This window comes from Dromiciops gliroides, chromosome 6 (genome assembly GCF_019393635.1).
Source record: "Dromiciops gliroides isolate mDroGli1 chromosome 6, mDroGli1.pri, whole genome shotgun sequence".
Classification (NCBI taxonomy): domain Eukaryota; kingdom Metazoa; phylum Chordata; class Mammalia; order Microbiotheria; family Microbiotheriidae; genus Dromiciops; species Dromiciops gliroides.
The window spans coordinates 234,962,520-234,986,168 of NC_057866.1; the positions used below are offsets into that span (position 1 = coordinate 234,962,520).

Here is a 23,649-nt window from a genome sequence, read left to right on the forward strand (position 1 = left end):
CCACTCCAATATCTTTGCCAAGAAACCCCAACTGGGGTCACAAAGAGTTGGACACAAGTGAAATGACTGAACAACAACAACAACAACAACAACAGCAACAACAAAAGGGATTCTAAGAGGTAAGGAAGGAGTAGGGGATAGGCTGTGCAAGGCACATAGATGGGATATAAAATGTGTCATGTGAAGAGCAGCATGGAGGCCAGTGTGGCTGAACCATAGAGCTTGTGAGAAGATGTAAGAGAGGGCAAGATTGAAAAGGTGGGTTGGGATTCTGGAGAGCAGTTTGGAACCATGCCCAAAGGGCTATAAAACTGTGCATACCCTTTGGCCCAGCAGTGCCACTTTGGGGTTTGTGTCCCAAGGAGATCCTAGGAGGTGGGAGGACTCACATGTACAAAAATGTTTATAGCTGCTCTTTTTGTGGCAGCAGAGAGTTGGGGGTTGAGGGGATGCCCATTGATGGAGGAGTGGCCGGCCAAGTTGTGATGTATGAGTATGAATGTGGTGGAGTGCTGTTGTGCTATGGGAATTAATGAGCAGGTGGATTTTTGAAAAACCTGGAAAGACTTACATGAACTGATGCTGAAAAGTGAGCAGAACCAGGAGAACATTGTATACAGTAACAGCAACATTGAGTGATGATCAACTGTGAAAGCTCTTCTCAGCAGTGCAATGATCCATGGCAGTTCCAAAAGATTTATAATGGAAAATGCTCTCCACATCTAGAAAAAGAACTATGGAGTCTGAATGCAGAGATTATATATATATATATATATATATATATATATATATATATATATATATATATATATATATATACACACACACACACACACACACACACACACACACACACATACACACATACATACATATATATACAATTTTCACTTTGTTATTTTTTCTTTTTTATGGTTTCCCCTTTTGTTCTGATTCTTCTCTTACAATATGACTAATATGGAAATACATGATTGTGTGTATACAATATATCTATCTATATCTATATCATCTATACCTATAGCTGTCCATCTCTCTCTCTCTCTCTCTCTCTCTCTCTCTCTCTCTCTCTCTCTCTCAAACATATGTGATTGCTTGCCATCTTGGGGAGGAGGGGAAGGGAGAGAGGGAGAAAAATTTGGAACTCAAAAACTTACAGAAAGGAGAAGTTAGGGGGCAGCTAAGTGGCGCAGTGAATAAGCACTGGCCCTGGAGTCAGGAGAACCTGAGTTCAAATCCAGCCTCAGACACTTGACACTGTGTGAATCTGGGCAAGTCACTTAACCCTCATTGCCCTTCTAAAAAAAAAACCCAAACCAAAAAAAAAAATAATAAAAGGTTCCCTGTCTTGGGGGGCAGCTAGTTGGCGCAGTGGATAAAGTACTGGCCCTGGATTCAGGAGGACCTGAGTTCAAATATGGCCTCAGACACTTGGCACTTACTGGCTGTGTGACCCTGGGCAAATCATTTAACCTTCATTGCCCTGCCCCCCCAAAAAACCTTACAGAAATGTATGTTGAAAACAATCTTTACATGTAATTGAAAAATAAAATAAAATACTATTTCCTGCTCCCCCCCAAAAAAAAGAATAAAGAAGAGGTGGGTTGGAACCAAGGGCTTCATGAGGGCTTAAAATGCCAAACAGAAGGGTTTATATTACCTGGGGCAGGGGATACTTAGTACTTACGTGGAATAGTACTTAGCACAGCACCTATACACACTAAGTGCTTAATACATGTTTCCTGATTGATGGAGCCACTAGGGATTCATTGACCCCAGAGTTTGTTGAAGATGTTAGTTGCGGTAAGAACTTGTCTTTAGGGGCAGCTAGGTGGTACAGTGGATAGAGCACCAGCCCTGAATTCAGGAGCACCTGAGTTCAAATCCGGCCTCAGACACTTGACACTTGCTAGCTGTGTGACCCTGGGCAAGTCACTTGATCCCAATTACCTCACCCAAAAAAAAAGAACTTGTCTTTAGAAATGATACTTTGGCCTTTACGTGAAGGATGGATTTGAGAGGAGAAACCCTTTTGGTGACTTCCGCAATCTAGGCAGGAGGTGATAAGAGCCTCGGCTAGATTAGTGACTGTGTGAATGGAGTGAAAAAGGTGGATACAAGAGATGTAGAGTTGGAATCCAGACTCCAGGGTTGCAAAACTTGGTGACCGGAATGCTGGTGGTATTCTTTTTTTTTTGGTGGGGTCATGAGGGTTAAGTGACTTTCCCAGGGTCACACAGCTAGCAAGTGTCAAGTGTCTGAGGCCGGATTTGAACTCAGGTACTCCTGAATCCAGGGCTTTATCCACTGTACCACCTAGCTGCCCCCTGGTGGTGTTCTTGATAGTGGAATTAGGAAGAGGGTTGGGTCTGGGAGAAAAGATAATATGTTCTATTTTGGATCTGTGAGCATAAGGTGCTTATGGATTATTCAGTTTAACATGTCCAAGAGGCAGTTGGTGATAGGTTGGGGGCTAGAGTTCAGAAGAGACTGGGACTGGCTATGCATAGGTCTGGAAGCCATCTATTTAGAGATGATAATTGAATCCATAGGAACTAATGAGGTCACTGAGTATAAAGAGAGAAGAGAGCCCAGCATAGAGTCAAGGGGTATGTTAACAGGGTGAAAGATACAAGGGATGATCTACAAAAGAGTGAGGAGTAGTCAGAGAGGAAGGAGAACCAAGGGAGAAATTATGTCATGAAAACCTAGGAGGGAGACAGTAACTAGGAGGACAGGTAAGTCACTTGTGTGAAAGGCTGCAGAGAAGTCAAGGCCCAGCATTCTGTCTGCTGCACCATGCAGAGTGGTTTCAGTGGGAACGGAAGCCAGGTTTGCAAAGTGGTGAGGAATGAGTGAGTGGCTAGTGAAGAAATAGAAAGAGTGAGGATAATCTACTTTCTAGAAGATGGAGGATGAAGAGAGAGAGAGCTGGAATGATCACTTGAGGGCTGGTAAGGGCTGCAGGATTTGACTGTTCTAGCCTGGATGAAATGTTGAGTAGGTTTGTAGGCAGAGGTGAGGAAATCAATCAAGGCTGAGATTTGGAGATTCAGGAGAGGGTGAGGATGCTAAGTAGAAGAAGATGCTGAGGGGCAGCTAGGTGGCACAGTGGATAGAGTAGCGGCCCTGGATTCAGGAGTACCTGAGTTCAAATCCGATCTCAGACACTTGACAACTTACTAGCTGTGTGACCCTGGGCAAGTCACTTAACCCCAATTGCCTCAAAAAAAAAAAAAGAAGAAGAAGAAGATGCTGAAGGAAACACAAACACGGTTCTCACTTACAAGGAACTTTCGCTGTGAACCTTTCACGGACAAACATAAAGCAAATTGGAATAAGATGAGTGCCTAAGAGGAGGATCAGGTGCTATGAGATGAGATAGATGAAGGGGGAGAGGGCTTCATGGAGGAGGTGGCTGTTGAGTTGGGTCTTGAGAATGGAGGTATGGTGGGGGAAGGCATTGAAGGATGGAGGGAAAGGGGAAAGCAAGACAGAAGCATGGGTTGTGGGAAAGTGTAGATGTTTGCAGAGGGGGGTGAGTATTGCAGTTTGGACAGAACTTGTGTGACGAGGGGTTAGGAATGTGAGGGAAAACTGGAAAGAGGAACTTGAATGCCGCACTAAGGACTAGTTAGGACTTTCTCCATTAGATAATGAATTGAAGAGGTTTGAGTAAAGAAAATACAATGTTAATGAATGCAGTGTTATTCTGTTACATTCATTTGGGTTCATGTGGTGGCACAGTGTGGGATTCAAGTCAAGAAAACCCAAATTCAAATCCTGCCTCAGACATGTTGGCTGTATGAGCTTGGGCAAGTCACTTCTCTGCATCTGTTTTTCTTATCTGTTGTCGTGAGAATCAAATGAATTAACCATGTAAAGTGCTTTGCAAACCTTTGCACTACATAAATGTGAGCTATTGCATTAATTCCACAGTCACTGATGTTGCTCTATATTAAAAAAAATAGGCTTTAGGATCATCAGGGAATCCTGTGGTTGAAAGCAGAAGACATGCTCATTAAGTAGTGTGTGGGCTTACTCTTCTGGGTTCTTCAGGATCCTCAAGTATCACTACTTTGTGAAGGACAGGATTCACAGAATCTTGTTAGGGTGTTGGGGGTCACTCTTCTGGCCTTTGCAGTCTTCTTCCTGCTTCAGCTGCTACAGTAAGAGCCACTTCTGTGTTTTAGTCTTCAAATTCAAGTCTTCAGAAAGAAGCACGTTTAGACCATGAGATATACGTCCTTTACCATAATTATCTCCATTTTATAGATAATATTCAGCTGCTATACTCTTTCACAATGCTTTCTTGTTACTTGAAGTATTTGTTTTTTTAAGTGAGGCAATTGGGGTTAAGTGACTTGCCAAGGGTCACACAGCTAGTAAGTGTCAAATGTCTGAGGCTGGATTTGAACTCAGGTACTCCTGACTCCAGGGCCCGTGCTCTATCCACTGCGCCACCTAGCTGCCCCTACTTGAAGTATTAATCAGCAAAGAAAACACCTTGCTTCCCCACTGTCTTTAATAGAAATTCATGTATTTTGTAGTTGATATAACTCTGTAGTCTGTTGTTTTTCTGCATCTGTAAAACAAAACACACACACAAATTAGTGAAGGTTTATATCCCAAAGTTCATTATTTCTTCCCCCTATGTATTTGTTCATCTGTAAGCATCAGAAGTCAAAGTACTTCATTGATTTTTGAGGGCTCTGACCTAGGATGTCATTGGTATCATGAACTTGAAATGAGGAAACTCCCAGTAATTCAGATTGGCACATGCTTTGCAAGAGCCTGAGGCTCTTTGTGGTTGACTTGCCCAGGATCACACAACTTATATCAGAGGCAGGACTTGAATTCAGATCTCCCTGACTTTGAGGCCAACTCTCTATCTTTGATACCATACTGCTTCCCTACTTCATTTATTCTTTTTTAAAAATTAAATTTTTATCAGTATCCTCTGTATTTATATCACCTGCATCTCCCAATATATCTATTCCACTCCTTCCCTCTCTTCTGGAGAGCTGTATCTTGTAACAATGAATAAAAAGTTTAAAAAACAAACAAACCTAATACATTGGAAAAAGTCCAACATTATCTTGATTGTTCTATACTCTTAGTCATCTGTTTCTTCAAAAAAGGGAGGGAGTGGGAGGTACCCTTTCATATTCTTTGAGCCCACACTTGGTCATTTAGAATTTCACAGCATTGATTGATTGATTTATTTTTACTGTTGTTTCTATTTACAGTACAATTATTATTTGTCTTGTTTTCCTGGTCCTACTTTGTTTGCTTTGTATCAGTTTGTAGAAACCTTTCCATGTATCTTTGTGTTATATTTGTCATTTCTCATAGAACAATTACATTCATGTGCCACACCTTTTTTATCCATTCTCTAATCATTGGGTATCTACTTTGTTTCCAATTCTTTGTTGCTATAAAAAGTGTTGTTTGTATGTATGGATGTATGTCTATATCTATATATCTGTCTTTAGTGTGTGTGTGTGTGTGTGAGAGAGAGAGAGAGAGAGAGAGAGAGAGAGAGAGAGAGAGAGAGATTGAGATTTTTGGAGTATTTGTTTAGCAGTGAGTCAAAGAGCTATTTTCCAAAAGAGCTATGAAAGGCTGAATAGTTTTCATTTAAAAAACAAACATCATGACCTTTGCTATTCAAGTAACATATTTGAGTTTATTGTGGAAAATGGTATAAGATGTAGGTCTAAACCTAATTTCTGCCAGACTACTTTCTATTTTTCTCAGCAATTCTTGTCAAATAGGGTGTTCTTTCCTAGATAATTTATTTTTTTTGGAAGTTTGTTGTCCACTGAGTTATTGTGTTCAGCTGTTTTTGATTGTTTCTAGTCTAGTCTATTCTGTTAATCTTTCTTATAAATTTTTAAACAAGTGCAAAATAGTATTGATGAAAATTGCTTTAAAATATAGTTTTATATCTGGAAGCTCTATTCCCTTTTAATATTACCTTTTTTCATTGTTTCCCTTTAGACTTTTTGTTTCTCCAAATGAACTGTATCATTGTATCATTTCCTTTGAATTAATTGGCCTTATTTAATTAATTGTTTTTAACATAAAAAAGTCTGTCTCTCCCCTCTATTCAGGGTCCATTACCAAAGCTGAGGAAGGCTAGTGATCCAAATTTATTAGGCAGTTGCCCTGAATTTCTTAATAAATCAAAATACTCAGAAGCTCTAACCTTTATTTCCTTAGTCATTTCATCTTCCACATGCTTCCCCCTTTTCCCCCATTACTACAGGTGTGAGGTTGTACTTCAGAGTTATTTTAATTTTTATTTCTTTAATCATTAGTGATTTAGAGCATTTTTCATATGATTATAAATAATTTTGATTTTTTCTTCTGAAAACCACCTCTTCATGTAAATTTGATTCAATTCTGTGTATATTTGAGAAATGAAGCCTTTATCAGAGAAACTTGCTATAAACTTTTCCCTGTAGTATCCTGCTTTCTGTCTAATCTTGGCTGCATTGGTTTTGTTTGCGTAACCCCTTTTAAATTTAATGTAACCAAAATTATCAATTTTTCATCCTGTATTACTCGCTTGTTTGGTCATAAATTCTTCCCTTATCCATAAATCTGACCAGTAAATTATACCGTCTTTTATTTCTATATCATGTACCCATTTTGATCTTATCTTGGTATACAGTATGAGATATTGTTTCCGAAACATTTTAAATACAAGTCAACCCACTGGTCATGTCTAGTAATGTATTATCTCATCTTGCACCTGTTGTTTCTCATCTCTTTGCTGAGGAGTGAGAGGCCAGCATTATATTTCCACTTGTAATCATATCTGCTACTGAGAAAAAAGCAGAAAATGAGAACTCTGTGAAACTGTGATTCTCCATCACATACAGCTGTTTTAATATTTCAGCTTTATCACGGTAGTTCAATATTGCTTGTCTGTGTCCTCTTCTGCATTTTTGAGCTCTCTTCTGTTTAATGATTCCTTGATGTTCTTTTCTTACATGTCTTTGTCACTCACAATCCGCCTTCCTGCCCCCCCCCCCCAAAAAGCTCTTCCTTGTAACAACCAAGTATTGACAAAGCAGGACATTGACTGTCTGCCTCATTTTGTACTTGTAGCTCATCACCTTGGTGCCAAGAGGGAGAAGTATAGTTAAACAGTAGTTTTCTTGATTTACAATTGGTCATTGTGTTGACCATGGTTTTTAAGTTTGTCACCCATGTTTTTCTTTGCAATGTGATGGTCCTATTCTTGTATATAGTTTTCCTGGTTCTTCATGGTTTATTCTTTATTATTTGGTTCAAGTCCTTCCAGGTTTCTTTGAATCTTTCCCTTTTGGGGCAGCTAGGTGGCGCAGTAGATAAAGCACCAGCCCTGGATTCAGGAGTACCTGAGTTCAAATCCGCCCTCAGACACTTGACACTTACTAGCTGTGTGACCCTGGGCAAGTCACTTAACCCCCATTACAAAAAAAAAAAAATCTATCCCTTTTGTCATTTCTTAGAGTGCAATAATACTTTGTTATATTTATATACCATAATTTGTTTAGTCATTTTTCAATTGATCGGCACCACTTTTTTCTACAATAAAACATTCTCTCTTAAATATTTCATTCTGTTTTTTAAAAATCTCTTTGGAATATAAGTATTGTAATGATATTACTGGGTCAAAAGACACATCATGCACAATTTAGTGACTTTTTTGGTTATAATTCCCAGTTGTCCTCCATAAGGGCTGGACCAATTCACAGCTCCACTAACAGTGTGTTAATGTGCTTGTTTCCCTGTAAGTACCTCAAAAATTTGTCATGTGCCTATTTTGTTTTTGTTTTTGTTTTTTTGGTTGTCTTTGCCAATCCTATGGATCTGAGGTAGAACTTCAGAGAGGTTTTTATTCTATGCATTTTTCTAATAATTAGTAATTTGGGGCATTTTCATATGGTTATTGATAACCTGGATTTATTCCTTTGAGAATTATTCATGTCCTTTGACCATTTTATTATTGGAGAATGGCTATAATTAAATTATGTAATTATATAACTCAAGTACTTCTTTATAGATTTCAGAGAACTGTGTTAAATTTTCTGGGGGGATGCAATAACTTTCAGCTTTGTGTAATCATAGTTTTCCATTTTGTCTGATTCTCTTTATCCCTTTTTTTGGTCAGAAACACTTTCCCTAAACACAGTTGTGATGGGTATTTCCTTCTTAGTCCATTTAAATTGTTTATGATTTGGACATTTATATCTAAGACTACAATTTAGAACTTATCTCAGTAAATGTTGTGATATTTGGTATGACTAGTATCTTGAAGGTCTTTTCCAGTTCTGATATTTTGTAGTTGTTTCTCCTTTACCTTATTTCCCTCTAAAGCAAAAGTTAAAAAAAAAAAAACATTACTTGTGGTAGAACTTGGGTTTTCTTGAAACTGAGCATTGGATGAGTAAGTGATTTCCAGCATTAGTTGAATAAAAATGTCAGTCCAAGATCAAGTTGTGCAAAGAATATTGCCTCTGAGAAAGTACAATCTGAGTGAATTACTTGTTGAGGGGAAAAAAACAAGTGGGTTTTTTGTAGTTAGCAGACTAATAAATTAGTCGTCCCAGTTTGCTGTTTGAAGTCCCATTTCCCTTCCCCCTCCCAAAAGCTAAGAAGAAATTGTGGTGTGTTTGTTTTCCCCCCCTTTTTTCACCTCTCCAACTGAATAAATGCACTGTATAATGTTTTAAGGATAAAAATGGCAGCCAGCACCCTCTAGAGTATTCTGAAGTTTCCAAAAATAATCCCATGTCTGAGCTAAAGCTAACTTAACTGAAGTTTCCATGGAAAACCTTTGTAGGAGGAGGGCAGATTTGGTCATTCCAGGTTAATTGCTTTTTGGCTCCTTCTCCTTCTGAATCACTACCTGGCTGCAGGAACCTGGGTATGGATATCTGTGTCCTTTTTTTCAAGCCTCTTTGAGTCAGCTTGAGAAGAAATTAAGCATTTGACAATAAGCCAGAAACTAACCCTTGAGCCATATTTGATATTATAACCAGTATACTAAGTATCAGGTTTTGTTGGGGGTTTTTTTATACTGTACTTTGCATTGGGCTTCGTCATTTTCAAAGTACATTGTACCCTCTCAAGAACCTTGAAGAACCTAGGACTAGAACCCAGATTAGTGCTTTCCCCTCCATCCCAGGCTTAGCCTTTTTGTAGGGTGATCTGCCCTTTTCAGTTTACCCCAAACCTTTATTAGCCCCTGCTCTGTGCAAGATGCTCTGCTAAATGATGGGTATGCAAAGCTGAAAAATGAAAAAATTCTTCCTTGTGATCAGAACACCTTCACAATATACACTAGGTTGGTTTATCCTTAAAGAGGTAATAAAACTAGCCTAAAGATTAATTGGCGCAGGGGATTCAGTTTTAACCTTTTGACTTAACTTCCTGGCATGCGAAGGCATAGGTTGTGGGTCTTCCAATTTGATTAACCCAGTATGATCTGAGTCAACACTCCTTCCTGACTAGCATGTTACCATAAAAAATGTGGAGATAAGTAGAGCAGTTTCCAGCTGAACCAGTGCTACATCCCTGCTTTATAACCTTTCCATGCGGGTTTTTTTTGGGGGGTCGGGGCAATGAGGGTTAAGTGACTTGCCCAGGGTTACACAGCTAGTAAGTGTCAAGTGTCTGAGGCTGAATTTGAACTCAGGTCCTCCTGAATCCAGGGCTGGTGCTCTATCCACTGCGCCACCTAGCTGCCCCCATGCTGTTGTTAAATAAGCTTGTTTTCTTAAGTGTTATGGAATCTGCGAGTTTCCCATTTTGTTGCTGTAACCAGCCCAAGATACCAGACTGGTCTAAGGAAGGCCTGAGTGAGTAGATTTTTTTATCTGTACAGTTTATAGAATGTCAAGTGGTTCATTCTTATTTTCCATCTTTAGGTGGAAGTGAATGTGATATTTTCAGTGTTCCAGTTGTTAAACTTTTGAGGAAATTGAAATATGATGACAACCAGAATTGTGTTAAATATTTCCTTATGATTTAATGGTAAAGGTGTTCTTCTCTCTCCTCATGGAGTGGAATGTATGATGCTGTTTCTCTGAAGACTGGGGTAGCAGATTCCAAGTTCTGGAAGATAATAACGGAATAGCTCACATTCATGTAGGAACAGCTAGGTGGCCAGTGGATGGAATGCTGGGCTCGAGTCAGAAATCTGATTTCAACTAATTGTGTGACTCTGGGCAAATCACTTAACTTCTTTTTGCCTTGATTTCCTCATCTATAAAATGGTGATAAGAATAGTAACTACCTCCCAAAGTTGTTATGAGGAGCAAATAAAATAATCATTATAAAACCAAGATTCAGAGTTTTTTTTCCCTGCCTTCCAAGTTCACCAGTGTACTCACTATGCAACACTACCAAGTGATTAAGACTCCTAGATTTGAGGTCATGCTTAGTTAAATTGGGGGTTTGTTGCCAGTGTAGGTCGCCCTAACTATATAGATGGTCTGCTAAGGGGCTTCAGAGTCCATCAATCTGGGGAGTAAATGAATGGATGAAATTCTGTATCATTGAATTATGAAAGTATTTATGTGTACTATCATTTTTTTTTTTTTAGTGAGGCAGTTGAGGTTAAGTGACTTGCCCAGGGTCACACAGCTAGTAAGTGTTAAGTGTCTGAGGCTGGATTTGAACTCAGGTACTCCTGACTCCAGGGCCAGTGCTCTATACACTGCACCACCTAGCTGCCCCTGTGTACTATCATTTTAAAGTTATATTTTATTTTTTCAATCAAAAAAAATTATTTTTCTCTCTCCCATCCTTATTAAAAATGAAAGCAAATCTCTTTTAATAAATTGCATCGTCAGACATAAACAAATGCCCCTTACCAGGCATGTCTAAAATGTTGTGTGTCATTCTGTACCCTGAGCCCATCATATCTCTATCAGGAAGTAGGTATCATGCTCCATCATTAGTCCCCTGGAATTTCCCTTTGTCCTTGCACTGATCAGAGTTAACAAAATATTTATGGATATCTATGGGGTCCCAAACAGTTCTGCTTTCTCAGTGAGTCTAAATGAGCCTAGAGATAATACTAACTCTTTTCCACATTCTCATTTCTGTCTCTCTTTTTATTTCAGTGAGCAGTACCAGAGAGTGGAATCTTAATATAGAGGCTTATTTTGATGTAGTTAGCTCAAAACCATTTGGTGGCCAAGTAACAGTGAGCATTCCAGGTTTGCAAACCAACCAGATATTTGACATTGAACTTTATCCTGGGAAAAGCATGATCCCATTGCTTCTGAACATCAACAAGGTGAGAAGCTGATTCTTGCTAAGAAGCATATGGGATGAAAACTAACTCCTTTTCATTTTCAAAGGACAAGACACAAGAGGCTATATGAGTCACTCTGTCTCCCTTTCTTTACTCCTTTGCATTTTTAAAATTCACACTTATAAAATTAACCCACATTGTGTATGCTGGAGAACATTTTCTGCCCAAATCCATTTTGGTATGTTTCCTTTCCCCTTCATTTTTAGCTTCTGTATAAACTATATCTTTTCTGTAGCTATCAGAACTGGAGAATAGCTTAGGATCCCAACAGAATTTACTAGGACCTCAAAGGCTCATAAAACATGGAGAAAGTGTGACTCAGTATCTTTGGCCTTTAAGAAGACAAGAGAGAGGTATTGCATCTTTAGCATTTGGAAATCACTAGAGAATGTTTTAGGTATTATTAAAAATAAAGATTAGTTATTACTTTTTGTACCAATTAACATTTTCTGGCTCCAAGTGCAAACATTCTAAGCTTTTCATGGACTGAGTTAGAGTGGCCTGACCCCTTCCCCTGGATGCTGTTTGTATAGAATCAGCACAATCCTGTAACAAAAAAGAAGGGGCTATCACTGGAGGACCAAGAAACAGGTTAGAGCTACCTTGTAGCAGGGAGAAATCTGTCTGAATAGTCTTGGTGTCTGTTAGAAGGCAAGAGGAGACGGGAAGGCTACTTAGTTCATTATCTTCCATGTAGTAGGAGATGCCTGAAGAATGTTCAGGTCTGATTGAATCAAATTGAAAAAGCTAAGTATCAGACAATTTTGAGGCTCTAAATCCCTGGGAGTATGTGCCTCTATTAATTTACCAGTATGAACTAATTTGTCCTCTCACTCACTGGGGATGGTTAATACCTGTAAATTACATTCAGAATTTTTACCTTAGCCATAGGTTAATAATAAGTTCAGCTAAAATAGAAATTTTAGACAAAATTGATTGTACTATCTGATTAGAAAGATGAGTGCTAAAGGGGAAAGACTACGGAGGAGGGGAAAATGCATAGTATCAGAGACATGAAGCACCAATGTGGTTTTCTGAATTTCTGTACCAATGCTTTTTTTCTTTCCTTTTCTTTTCTTTGTTATTTAGCGTCCTGTACTCTCTTCTTTCCTACTGAAATTATAGCACATTGATTGAGGTGTTGTTTTTAGCTTAATTTCTGTTTTCCTGATCTTGTTAGCGAGATACAGTGCTCTCCAGACATGGTGTTTTTGTTATTCTACTTTTGTTTCTGGGACCCAAAGTTTCTAGACTCAAAATTTGAATTCGTGGTTCATTTTCTTTCCCTCTAACCTGGTGGTATGAGCTGTGATGTAGTGAATGAAGAAAGCTGGAAACATATTACAGTTGTTTTTAATTATTTGCTGGACATGTGCCATAGGTTACTTACTTAAGATGACTTTATCCATTTCTTAAGAACGTTACAGTGGAGACTTGGTGGCCTAATGGACACGGAAACCAAACTGGATATAATATGACAGTAACTTTTAAACTGGAAGGAGGCTATCTCATTGAAAAACTAACTAAGGTGAGTAAGCACTTTTGATTCATTTAGTCTTTTTTATTTTAATTTTTAAATTTACGAATCAATGAGATAACATGTTAAGTTATATACATATATATGCATATATATGTGTATGTATATATACACATATATTTGTGTATGTGTGTGTAGATAGATAGATAGGTGGGGCAACGGGGGTTAAGTGACTTGCCCAGGGTCACACAGCTAGTAAGTGTCAAGTGTCTGAGGCCGCATTTGAACTCAGGGCCCCCTGAATCCAGGGCTGGTGCTTTATCCACTGAACCACCTAACTGCCCCCGTGCTTATATTATATTGCTACAGCCACCATCATTATTATTGCTGCAGCTGCTGTTGTTATTATAGAGTCATTCTGAAAGCAGGCAAACGTTCCAGGTACAATATTTCTCTTGCTTGCTTAAATTTCAGCACTGCCAGAGAACTGGGCTCTGTTTTTTACTTGGAAGGAGCCCTTAAAACATTAATACCCCTTCTCCACCTCTTCCACTGCACCCCTCTCTCCCCCTTTGGCTAGTGGTATTTAAGAAAATAGTGGAATACTTTGTAAACAGTAAAAGCAGCATATAAACATTTTTGCTTTTGATGTAACAGTATATCACATTACAGAGTGCATGTTAAAAAGCCTGCTGGGAGTTTGGTAACATTTAGAAACACTATTGATGTAAAGCTCTATTTGGTTTAGTTTGCTAGTTCCTTCTTAGGTTTTCTTTTACATAAAAAAATTAAACCTGGAAAATGTTCTGGGTATACCTAAAGGAGCTTTTCATTCTTCCCACAAAGGTATTTTTGTCCAGGTCCCAGCACTCTGATATGGTGGCAGTGAGCCTCAGAAAAACATGGCTCATGACATCATTTCAGATAAATAACTTCCCTAAATCAGATACAGTGAAAGTCAGACTTAACAGAGTCAGGCCCTCACAAGTCCCTGGAACACTTTATTATTATGTCGAGAGATAGGGCTAATAATTGCAAATAATGCCTACATGTGGGGCAACTAGATGGCGCAATGGTAAAGTACCGGCCCTGGATTCAGGAGTACCTGAGTTCAAATCCGGCCTCAGACACTTAACACTTACTAGCTGTGTGACCCTGGGCAAGTCACTTAACCCCAATTGCCTCACTAAAAAAAAAAAATAAATAATGCCTACATGTTTCATGTGTTTTTTCAGCTATTGATGCATTTAAATCTAATAGTCATATTTAAACAATGTTTAAATATTGAGCTCTGCCCAAATTAAGGCTTGCTGTGCCATCAACTGTGTTTCCATTTGTTTTTCTTCTGTGGCCCCAGGTGTCTTGAATATACATTTCTCTAATCCCTAGTTTATTCATTTCCACATATAGGCATGTTGGTTAGGGAAAACTATATTACTCAATATTCACATATTCTCTTGCTGCTCTTCTTTTGTCACATTCCCATATTTCATGTGGCTCGTGGGAGAATCCCACACGAGCATTTTCTTCTCCGCTGGACTAACCAACAGGAATTCAGTTAGAGTCAGTAAACATCGAGTGCCTACTTATGTGCCAACCATTGTGCTAAGTGTTGGGGATACAAAGAAAAAATGGAATGGACAAAGACTAGACATAAAATGAAGTTGAAAAGGGGTTGGACGAAAGAGGGCTTGAGGGCGTGATGAAGTTTTGAAACCTGGGTGGGAAATGATCTGAAGAGGTATGAGTTACAGAGTTGATTTCATCTTTCAGGATAATGAGTTTCTGGAGATCATGAAGGGCAGGACAGCAGCTGGGTGGGAAATGATGAGGTGAATGACTTGGGCATCTTCCCCTGCCACAGGTAGGGGATCAGGGAGGAGCTCCCCACTATCCACCTTCCACCAGAGTGAAGGGAGTGGCCTCAGAGACCAGGGGTGCTGAGGAGGGGTGAGTTTCAGAGTTGATTTCATCTTGCAGAATGATGAGTTTCTGGAGATCATAAAGTCATGACCTTGAAGAGTAGCCAGGTGGGAACTGAAGCTGATTGACCTGTGTTGCCCTGAAGTAGATATTTCATAGGCATAGCATAGACTTGTCAAAAAAGATAATGAAACATGATGTTTGAAAAGACCCCTTGAGTGCTTGTCAGCCTCTGGGAAAACCATACGAATTCAACTCTTCAACAGTACAGAGAAACCTTTCATCTACCCCTGGTTAATGCCTAGCCTTCAACACCCAACCAGTGTAAAAGCTATCTTCCTCCAGAGACAATAAACTAGAATTTGAGAAGACCATACAGGGATTTTCAACTGAGGACTGTCTGAGAGAAAGACAATCAGCTTGGAAATAAAAAGTGCTTCTTAAGCAGCTTAGCATCTTTCCAACACTGCATGGATGGTGATTATCTTTTATGAAATTATAATCCCATCTTTGTAGTAATGATAACTTCCCCACATTAAGTTAGAACAACATTTTTGTTTTATTCTTACCGAAAGCTGACAAGTGAGTTCTCTCATTGCCTTATTTCTTTCTGTTGATCACTATCGATTTAAAACAAAAAAGACTTAAAAAATAATTCTGAGCTGAAATACCAAAAAAGAGCATTTCCACACACAACAGAATAAAAAGCAGATGCTCTATGAAGCTTCAGTTTCATACGACTTGCTTTTTTAATACGTGTGTAATCAATTGTGTCATTTTCAAAACTGTCCTGCTTGTCTCTGTGCTCATTTAAAAATATTTCAGTGAACCATCTTTTGGTTTTTGGTGTCACTATTGCTTCCACAATTAAAAATTAAGAGAAAGGGAGGAGAAAAAACACACCCTAGTAATAAGTACATTCAACCAAAATGAATCTATTCACTGGGCATGTCTAAAGATGGATATCTTTCTGCACCTTGTGACCATCACCTCTCTGTCAGGAGGTGGGTAACATTCTTCATCCTAGGGCCCCTGGAGTCTTTTAAAGTTCTTTCTCTCTATAATCGTTTTTATTGTATAAATTGTTCTGGTTCTTCTCATCTCTCTGTCAAGTCATACTATCCAAGAATCTGAAATTGTCTCCGTTTCTTATCATATAATAATACTCCTTTGCATTCATACCCCACAGCTTTTTGGACATTGCTTGTGTCTAAGATGCCATCTAAGGCGTCTCATAAAGCTTTTTTGCTTTTCTTTCTTCCCCTGCCCGCCCTCCTTTTTACTCTCTCCTTCAGGATCACAAAGTTTTTTTCCTTGTAAGTGACTCTCTCGGGTATTATCTTTCCTCTTTTGGGGGGTGGGGTGGGGCAATGAGGGCTAAGTTACTTACCCAGGGTCACACAGCTAGTAAGTGTCAAGTTCTGAGGCCGGATTTGAACTCAAGTCTTCCTGAATCCACCTAGCTGCCCCCTATCTTTCCTCTTAACCTTCCCACCTATCCTAGCCTTTGCTTTTTTCCCTGTTGGGCTTGATGTCTTTCTACATCAAATTGGGCATACTCATTTCATATGAGTAAGGTTCATCTGATGCCCATACCTCTCACTCCTTCTTCCATGTTGTATACTCTTGTTCTCACACACTCCAATTATGATAAATAACAAGTTCTCTACTCCTTTCTTCCTCCTGTCTGCTTTGGTGGATTTTTCTTCTTACCCTCTCTTATCTTTCCCTTCTTAAAACTCTCAGAAAGAGAACCAGTCCACTCCCAGGTCTTTTGTTTTTCTTATTTAACTCTTTCAATATCCTGAAGACATTATGTTCTTTCTTTTTGAGGCCCTAATAACTGCATTTGGGATTGATTTGAAGGCGAGGCCACAATTTGTGATAATTCATGTTAATGAAGTGAGATAATTTTGTTGTTGTTCAGTTGTTTCATCAAGTCTGACTCTTCATGACCCCATGGATAATAGCATGCCAAACCTTTCTGTCCTCTACTATCTCTTGAAGTCTGTCCGAGTTCATGTTCATCATTTCCATGACACTATCTATCCATTTCATCTTCTGCTCTCCCCCTTTCCTTTTGCCTTCAATCTTTTCCTGTCATCAGTGTGGTGTTTAAAATTATATGGGGTTGCCCTATTTCTGTTCCAAGTTTTAAGGAAACATAGCTGGGGTTTCTAATATATAGCTACTTAGAAATTGGAGGTTAGTGCACTAGTTTGGGGCATTAAGCATTTATTAAAGCATATTAAATATTAGTAAAGAGATAACACATTGCTTAGAAAGTTAAGAAGGCCTACCCTATGAAAGAGGGGAGAGAGAAAAATCTGTGTCCTGCCTCCTTGAACGTTAAAAGCCAAGAAAGTGTGTAAGAGACCATAAGCTTCCTGTGGTCAGGAGCAGAGGCGGCCCTTACACACACTTCTCAAAGCTAATTGGCTAGCATCATTCAAATATATTGTTTTTCTGGACTTGAGGATGGTTCAGTGCTGTACATGCTGATGTCAGAGCACAGAGGGCAGACCCTCTGAGGGGAAAAGCTTTCAGGTAAGTGTGGTTTTGAGTGAGGTAACTTCCTGTAGGTAGTCAGCAAGGTCATTCTGCATTTCCCTTGAAATTCTCCTGACTGTGGGCTGGCCTTTAGAAAGGTCAGACAAGGCTCTCTGGGTTAGGCTCTTGAGCGGGGGCCTCTGGGAGTTCCAAAACCCATTATTTTCTCACACCAGAGGCCTGTCTTCTCATTATGTGGCAAAAGTATTTAAGCTTCATCTTCAGTATTTGACCTTCCAGTGAACAGTCTGAATCAATTTCTTTAAGTATTGACTGATTTGATCTCCTTACTCTCCAAGGAACTCTCAAAAATCTTCTCCAGCTCCATAATTCAAAACCATCAATTCTGCAGCTCTTGGCTTTCCTTGTAGTTCAAATCTCACAGTCATACATTGCCACCAGAAAAACCATAGATTTGAATATATAGACCTTTGTTGGCAAGGTGATGTCGCTGATTTTTAGTATACTGTCCAGATAGGTTTTCTTCCAAGGAACAAGTCTTTTAATTTCATGGCTGTAGTTACTATCTGCATCTTTGAACCTAAGAATAGAAAATTTGACACTGCCTCCATTTCTTCTCTTTCTATTTGTGAGGAATTGATGCAACCAGGTGCTAAGCTTTTGTTTTGTTTTGTTTTTGATGTTAAGCTTCAGGCCAGGTTTTGCATTCTTTTACCCTCGTCAAGGCTTCACTTTCTCTTCACCTTTTCTGTCTTCAGTGGTACTGTCTGTATATCTGAGATTGTTGATATTTCTCCCAGCAACCTTAATTCTGGCTTTCAATTTGTGCAGCCTGGCATTTCCCATGATGTAATCTGCATATAAGTTAAATAAGGTGACAGCCTTGTCATACACCTTTTCCAATCAGTTGTTCCATGTTTAGTTATAACTTGCTTCTTGATCCATATACAGGTTCCTTAGGAGACAAGTAAGACTTGTCTGGTACTCCGATCTCTTTGAAGACTTGTCACATATTGTGATCCACACAAGTCAAAGGCCTTAGCATAGTCAGTAGTAAATGTTTTTCTCTCTTGCTTTTTCCATAATCCAGTGAATGTTGGCAATTTGGTTCTTTTGCCTCTGAAAACCAGTATCCTTTTCTGGTAATTCTTAATTCACATATTGCTGAAGCCTTGCTTGCAGAATCTTAAGCATGACCTTTCTGCCATGTGAACTGAATGCAGTTATTCTGGTAATTTGAACATTTTTTGGTAATGCCTTTCTTTAGGATTGGGACATAAGCTGATCTTTTCCAATCCAGTGGCCACTGTTGATTTTCCAAATTTGCTAGCATATCGAGTGCAGCACTTTAGCAGGATCATATTTTGGGGTTTAAAATAGCTCAGTTGGAATTCCCTCACCTCCACTAAGTCTTACTGTTAACAATAATTCCTATGGCCCACTTGACTTCATTCTCCAAGATGTTTGGCTCTAGATCAGTAAACATACCATTGTGATTATTGGTGATGTTAATATCTTTCTTGTATAGTTCTCTTGAGTATTTTTGCCACCTCTTTTGTTGTGTGTGTGGGGCAATGAGGGTTAAGTGACTTGCCCAGGGTCACACAGCTAGTAAGTGTGTCAAGTGTTTGAAGCCGGATTTGAACTCAGGTCCTCCTGACTCCAGGACCAGTGCTTTATCCACTGTGCCACCTAGCTGCCCTCTCTTGCCACCTGTTCTAAATCTCTTCTGCTTCTGTTAAATCCCTACCATTTTTGTTTTTTATCATGTCCATTTTTGAGATATCTCTAATTTTCCTGAAGAGGTCTCGTCTTTCCCATTCTGTTGTTCTCTTCTATTTTTTTGCATTGCTTATTTATCTCTCCCTGCTGTTCTCTGGAATTCTGCATTCAGCTGGGTATATCTTTCCCTTGCTTCTTTCCCTTTCCACTGAAAATGTCTTAATGCCTGATTCCTCCTGCAAACAGTAAAGTCTTATTAAATGTTTTTGACCCAGAATAGTATGTAATTTTGAAAAAGCTACAAGTAGTGCTGCCATCCTTTCCCTCCAAGCCTAGCCTAGGCTATTATTGTTTCTTTTCTATTCATCAAAGACTCTTAGAATACCAGAGCTGGAAGGAACCCGAGGGAGCACCTCCTCTAATGGCCTCATTATATAGATGAGGAAACAGACTGAAAGAGGCCCAGTCTTTAGGCTCAGGGCCTAAGAGGGAAACTTTCTGTGTGGTGGAGTGATGCAGTTTATCTCTTTTGTATTAGATGCTAAGGGAGCTGTTCTTCAGATGTGATCATCTTAAAATTTTGAAGATATAATAGGGGGAGGAAGGAATATCTTTTTATATGCATTAGAGTAAGATTTTCTTTATCTATTTTGTGGAAAGAAAAAACACAAATAATCCATTCTATTAGGTTTACCACAAATAACAAATTTTATTTTAGTGTAAGCAACACTGAGTTTGGAGTCCACGGGTTCAAATTCCAGCTTTGCCTGGATGGCCTTGGGCAAATCACCCAACTTCCTTTGGGCCCCAGTTTAGTCCACTGCAATTTGAGGAAGTTGGACTCTATCCTTTGCAGTTAACAAGTGTATTCAATGTCAGTTAAAATGATGGGAATATATAATACAACTATCCTAAGCCAGAAGTAGTAAAAAAAAAATTCTGTTTTTTCTTTGATGTGTGTGTGTGTGTGTGTGTGTGTGTGTGTGTGTTTACTTTAAGGTCATCTTGTGGTGCAGTAGATAGAGTACTGGATCTGGAATCAGGAAGACCTGAGTTCAAATCTAGACTCAGACACTGTGTTACCTTGGGCAAGTCAAATTAACTGCTGTTTGCCTCAGTTTACTCAGGTATAAAATGGGGATAATAATAGCACCTGCCTCCCAGGATTATTGTGAGGATCAAATGAGATAATATTTGTAAAAGTACTTAGTACTGTTCCTGGCACATATAAAGTATTATATTTTACTATATGTTATATATTATACATAACATATGTGTGTATATACATATATATGTATAATGTTTGTATATATATGTACACACACATGTAAATTGCTAACTAAATTCTCGTTCCCTCCTCTTTATCCCCATTGAAATCAATGCTTCCCGCATAGCAGAAATCAAAAAAAGGGAATACAATTTATATTGCTTTCTTCTTCTATTCTGAGCCTTTCCTGTGTTCATCTGAATACCCTAAAAAAAACTTCAGAGTCAGGGAAAATGGGAATAAAATATCCTGGTGTATTTCTGCCTTTCTGTTCTAATAATGGATCTTGAGAATAGGTCAGAGATTAAAGAAATTCTCTAAATGCTTAATTTAGCATCTACACAGTGCTTTCATGAAGGTGAGCAAGCAGGAACAGGAATTCTGGTTTAAATGGGAGCTCAGTGGTGGTGGGGCCTTGGATAAAGCCAGTGGTGAATAAGTGAGTCACATTACCTTATATGTTTCCCCAATAAAGTATTTTTTTTTGTAGTGACATAGTTTGATTTTTGAGTCCATCTGAATACTAAAACCCTTTGATGTATTATATGGCAGAGAAAGGGAAGTTAGATGTAGGCTTTGTATTCCTCAAATATATATATATGTGTATATATATATATATATATATATATATGCATACACATACACACACACACATATACATTTGTGTATGTATGTATGTATCTCTCTTTCTCTCTCTCTCTCATCTATCTACACACTTGTTGGCTCTTCCATTAGAGTGTAAGCTCTTCCTGGGTAGGGATTATTGCATTCATTATGAATTCTCAGGGCCTGGCACAGTGACAGACTCACAAGAGATGCTAAGGAAATGCTTGCTGATTGAATCATTGCTGTTTAGGAATGAACTTAGAAGGTGGGATTGTGGTCATAGATCTATGGTAACATTCAGCAGGAAATTTTTTTGAAGTTTGAAGTTGAAATGAGGAGAGCCCTCAGTGTTGGTCAGGCAGGCAAGTTTTCAAATAGAAAATAACTCTTTTAAGAAACCAGTCACATGGTTTTGCTTTTTGAAGTATCTCATTACAAGCAGTTGAGAAACAGCCTTTCGTTGATGAATTCATTACATCCTGACTTTACATCACCCATCTGGTCTGATGAAGTGAGGGTACCAGGAAGAGAAATCCAAGAAGTGTACTGTATTTACTTGTCAGGCAAGATTCCCCTTCAGCCCTTCTGTAAAGATACTTATAACCCCTGCTTGAACGATGCATTCAGCTGACCAGGTCTGCACTCTTCACTAAGCAATTCTGTTTAAAAGAAATAAAGTAAAACTTAATGGAGCTAGTAGAAGGCCTGTCAGTCTTATATGGATCTTAAAATGCCAGCCCCAAAGAAGAAAAACAACAATACTATTGGAAAACGTAAAACATCCAAGTTGGTGTTCCTGCATATTTAGACACTTTATCAGCTCATCTGGCAACCAGTCTCTGTATTTTATTACCTGCAGGCTCAAACGTGCAGGTTTTGTTTGGACTGTTTAAAGAAAAACAACTTTGGCTTCTTAGAAAAACATTATCTTCAGTATGGAGCCTGCTTGGGCCCTGCTTCTGACCCTTTGCTGAGCTCTTTTCACTGCACATTATTTTATGCTAAGTAAAGTACCTGCTGTAGGAGATGACTTTGATGTTACCTTTCTTGAATACTAGGGGAGACTAGGAGGGCCAGATGATAATCAAGGTCAACTAAGTTTTATCTTATCTGTGTGCCCAGAGGGGAGGAATAGGTAACTGGGATAACTTCTCCCCAGAAGCCCTGTCTGGGGGCCTCTTAGGGACTTAGACCAGTGAGATAAAATTCTTGTTTTGGAGGGTGGAATACGGGTATTGGCTGCCTTTCTTAAAACTTTGCAAAGCAAAAGGTATTTTTCGGAGCTGAGGGGTGTATGTGTGTGTGTGTGTGTGTGTGCGCGCACGTGCGCACGTGCATAGAAGTATGTGTGTTTGGTCTGTGAATTGAGTTGTTTTTTCCACTATATACATGTGGTGGTGTTTTACTGACTCAAGTTCTCGGAATCAGATGAATCCCCTTTTATTGCTCCATTTTTCCAGAACAGGCAGCCAAGTTTGGAGTTGGGGCTTTCTGGTTAGTCATTCAGTCAGAAAATATTTATTTATCACTTACTAGGTGCCAGGCATGGTGAAAAGTACCAAGGGATACAAAGAAAGGCAAAAATAGCTCTTAACCTTACTTTCTAATGGAGAAAACCACATGCAGATAACTAGGTAATCTCAAGGGAGAAGGCCGCAGCAACTGGGGGAGCTGTGAAAAGCCTCCTCTAAAAGGTGATGTTTAGGCTGAATCTTGAGGGAAATCAGAGATGCTCGGAGGCAGAGGTGAGGAGGGAAAGTATGCTAGGTGCCATGTCAGGCACGGCAAAGGCATTGAATTGGGGGGATAGATTTTTGTCTAATAAGTAGGTTAGTGTAGAAAGTCTGGACAGTTGGCAAGGGGGAGGAGTAGCGTTTAAGACAAATGGAGAGAGAGAGGAAGAGGCTGGGTTGTGAAGCACTTTAAGTATCCAACAGGGCATTTTTTTTTTAAAGTGAGGTAATGAGGGTTAAGTGACTTGCCCAAGGTCACACAGCTAATAAGTGTCTGAGGCCGGATTTGAACTCAGGTCCTCCTGACTCCAGGGCCGGTGCTCTGTCCACTGCGCCACCTCCAACAGAGCATTTTAGATTTGATTGGAAAGCAATAGGGATCTCCTGGAGTTTCTTGAGTTGGGAGGGTGATGATATCTTTGACATGCACTTTAAGAAATTCACTTTGGTGGCGGAGTAGAGGATGGATTGGAGTGGGTACTGAATTGAAGCACGAAGACTAATTTGAGAAGAATCTTATAATAGTGTAAATGAGATGATGAAGGCATGTGACAGGATAGCATCTGTGCATGGAGAAAAGAGCATGTATGTAAGAGGAATGGCAAGTGCAAGTCAGGAGCCAAGAAAGATGCAAAAGTTGTAAGCCTTATCAACCTGAGTGACTGGGAGGAGGGTGGAGCCATTGACAGTCAAAGGGAAGTTAGGAAGGGAGAGGGTTGGGGGGAAAGATACTGAATTTTGTTCTATATTTTACATTTTTATTTGATTTTCGAATTAAGCATTTAATGTTCTCTACCTTTCATCCCACCTAATAGGAAAATAAAAGAGGGAGAGAGAATTAAATTCTTCTAATAAATATGCATAATCAAGCAAAAAAAATTCTAGCTTCATCAGGAGTTCAGTAATATAGATCATCAGTCCTCTGGAATCATGGTTGATCATTGCATTGATCATAATTCTTAAGGCTTTTACAATTATTTGTCTTTACAGTATGGTCGAAATTGTTTTCTTGGTTCTGTTCACTTTTTCAGTTCATTAATTTCTCCATAGGTTTCTCTGAAATGTTGCGTAATTTCATATGGAGCAATCACAT

The 23,649-nt window shown here is 39.1% G+C and overlaps 1 protein-coding gene across 1 annotated transcript in view; it reads left to right on the forward strand.

Annotated features, from left to right (window-relative positions):
- MANBA (mannosidase beta) overlaps nt 1-23,649 on the forward strand; it is a 117,702-nt gene that overhangs the window by 22,158 nt on the left and 71,895 nt on the right. The window contains exons 6-7 of the mRNA XM_043972921.1: nt 11,124-11,299; nt 12,735-12,845. Coding sequence (XP_043828856.1) covers nt 11,124-11,299; nt 12,735-12,845 — 287 coding nt within the window. The remainder of the gene's footprint in view (nt 1-11,123; nt 11,300-12,734; nt 12,846-23,649) is intronic.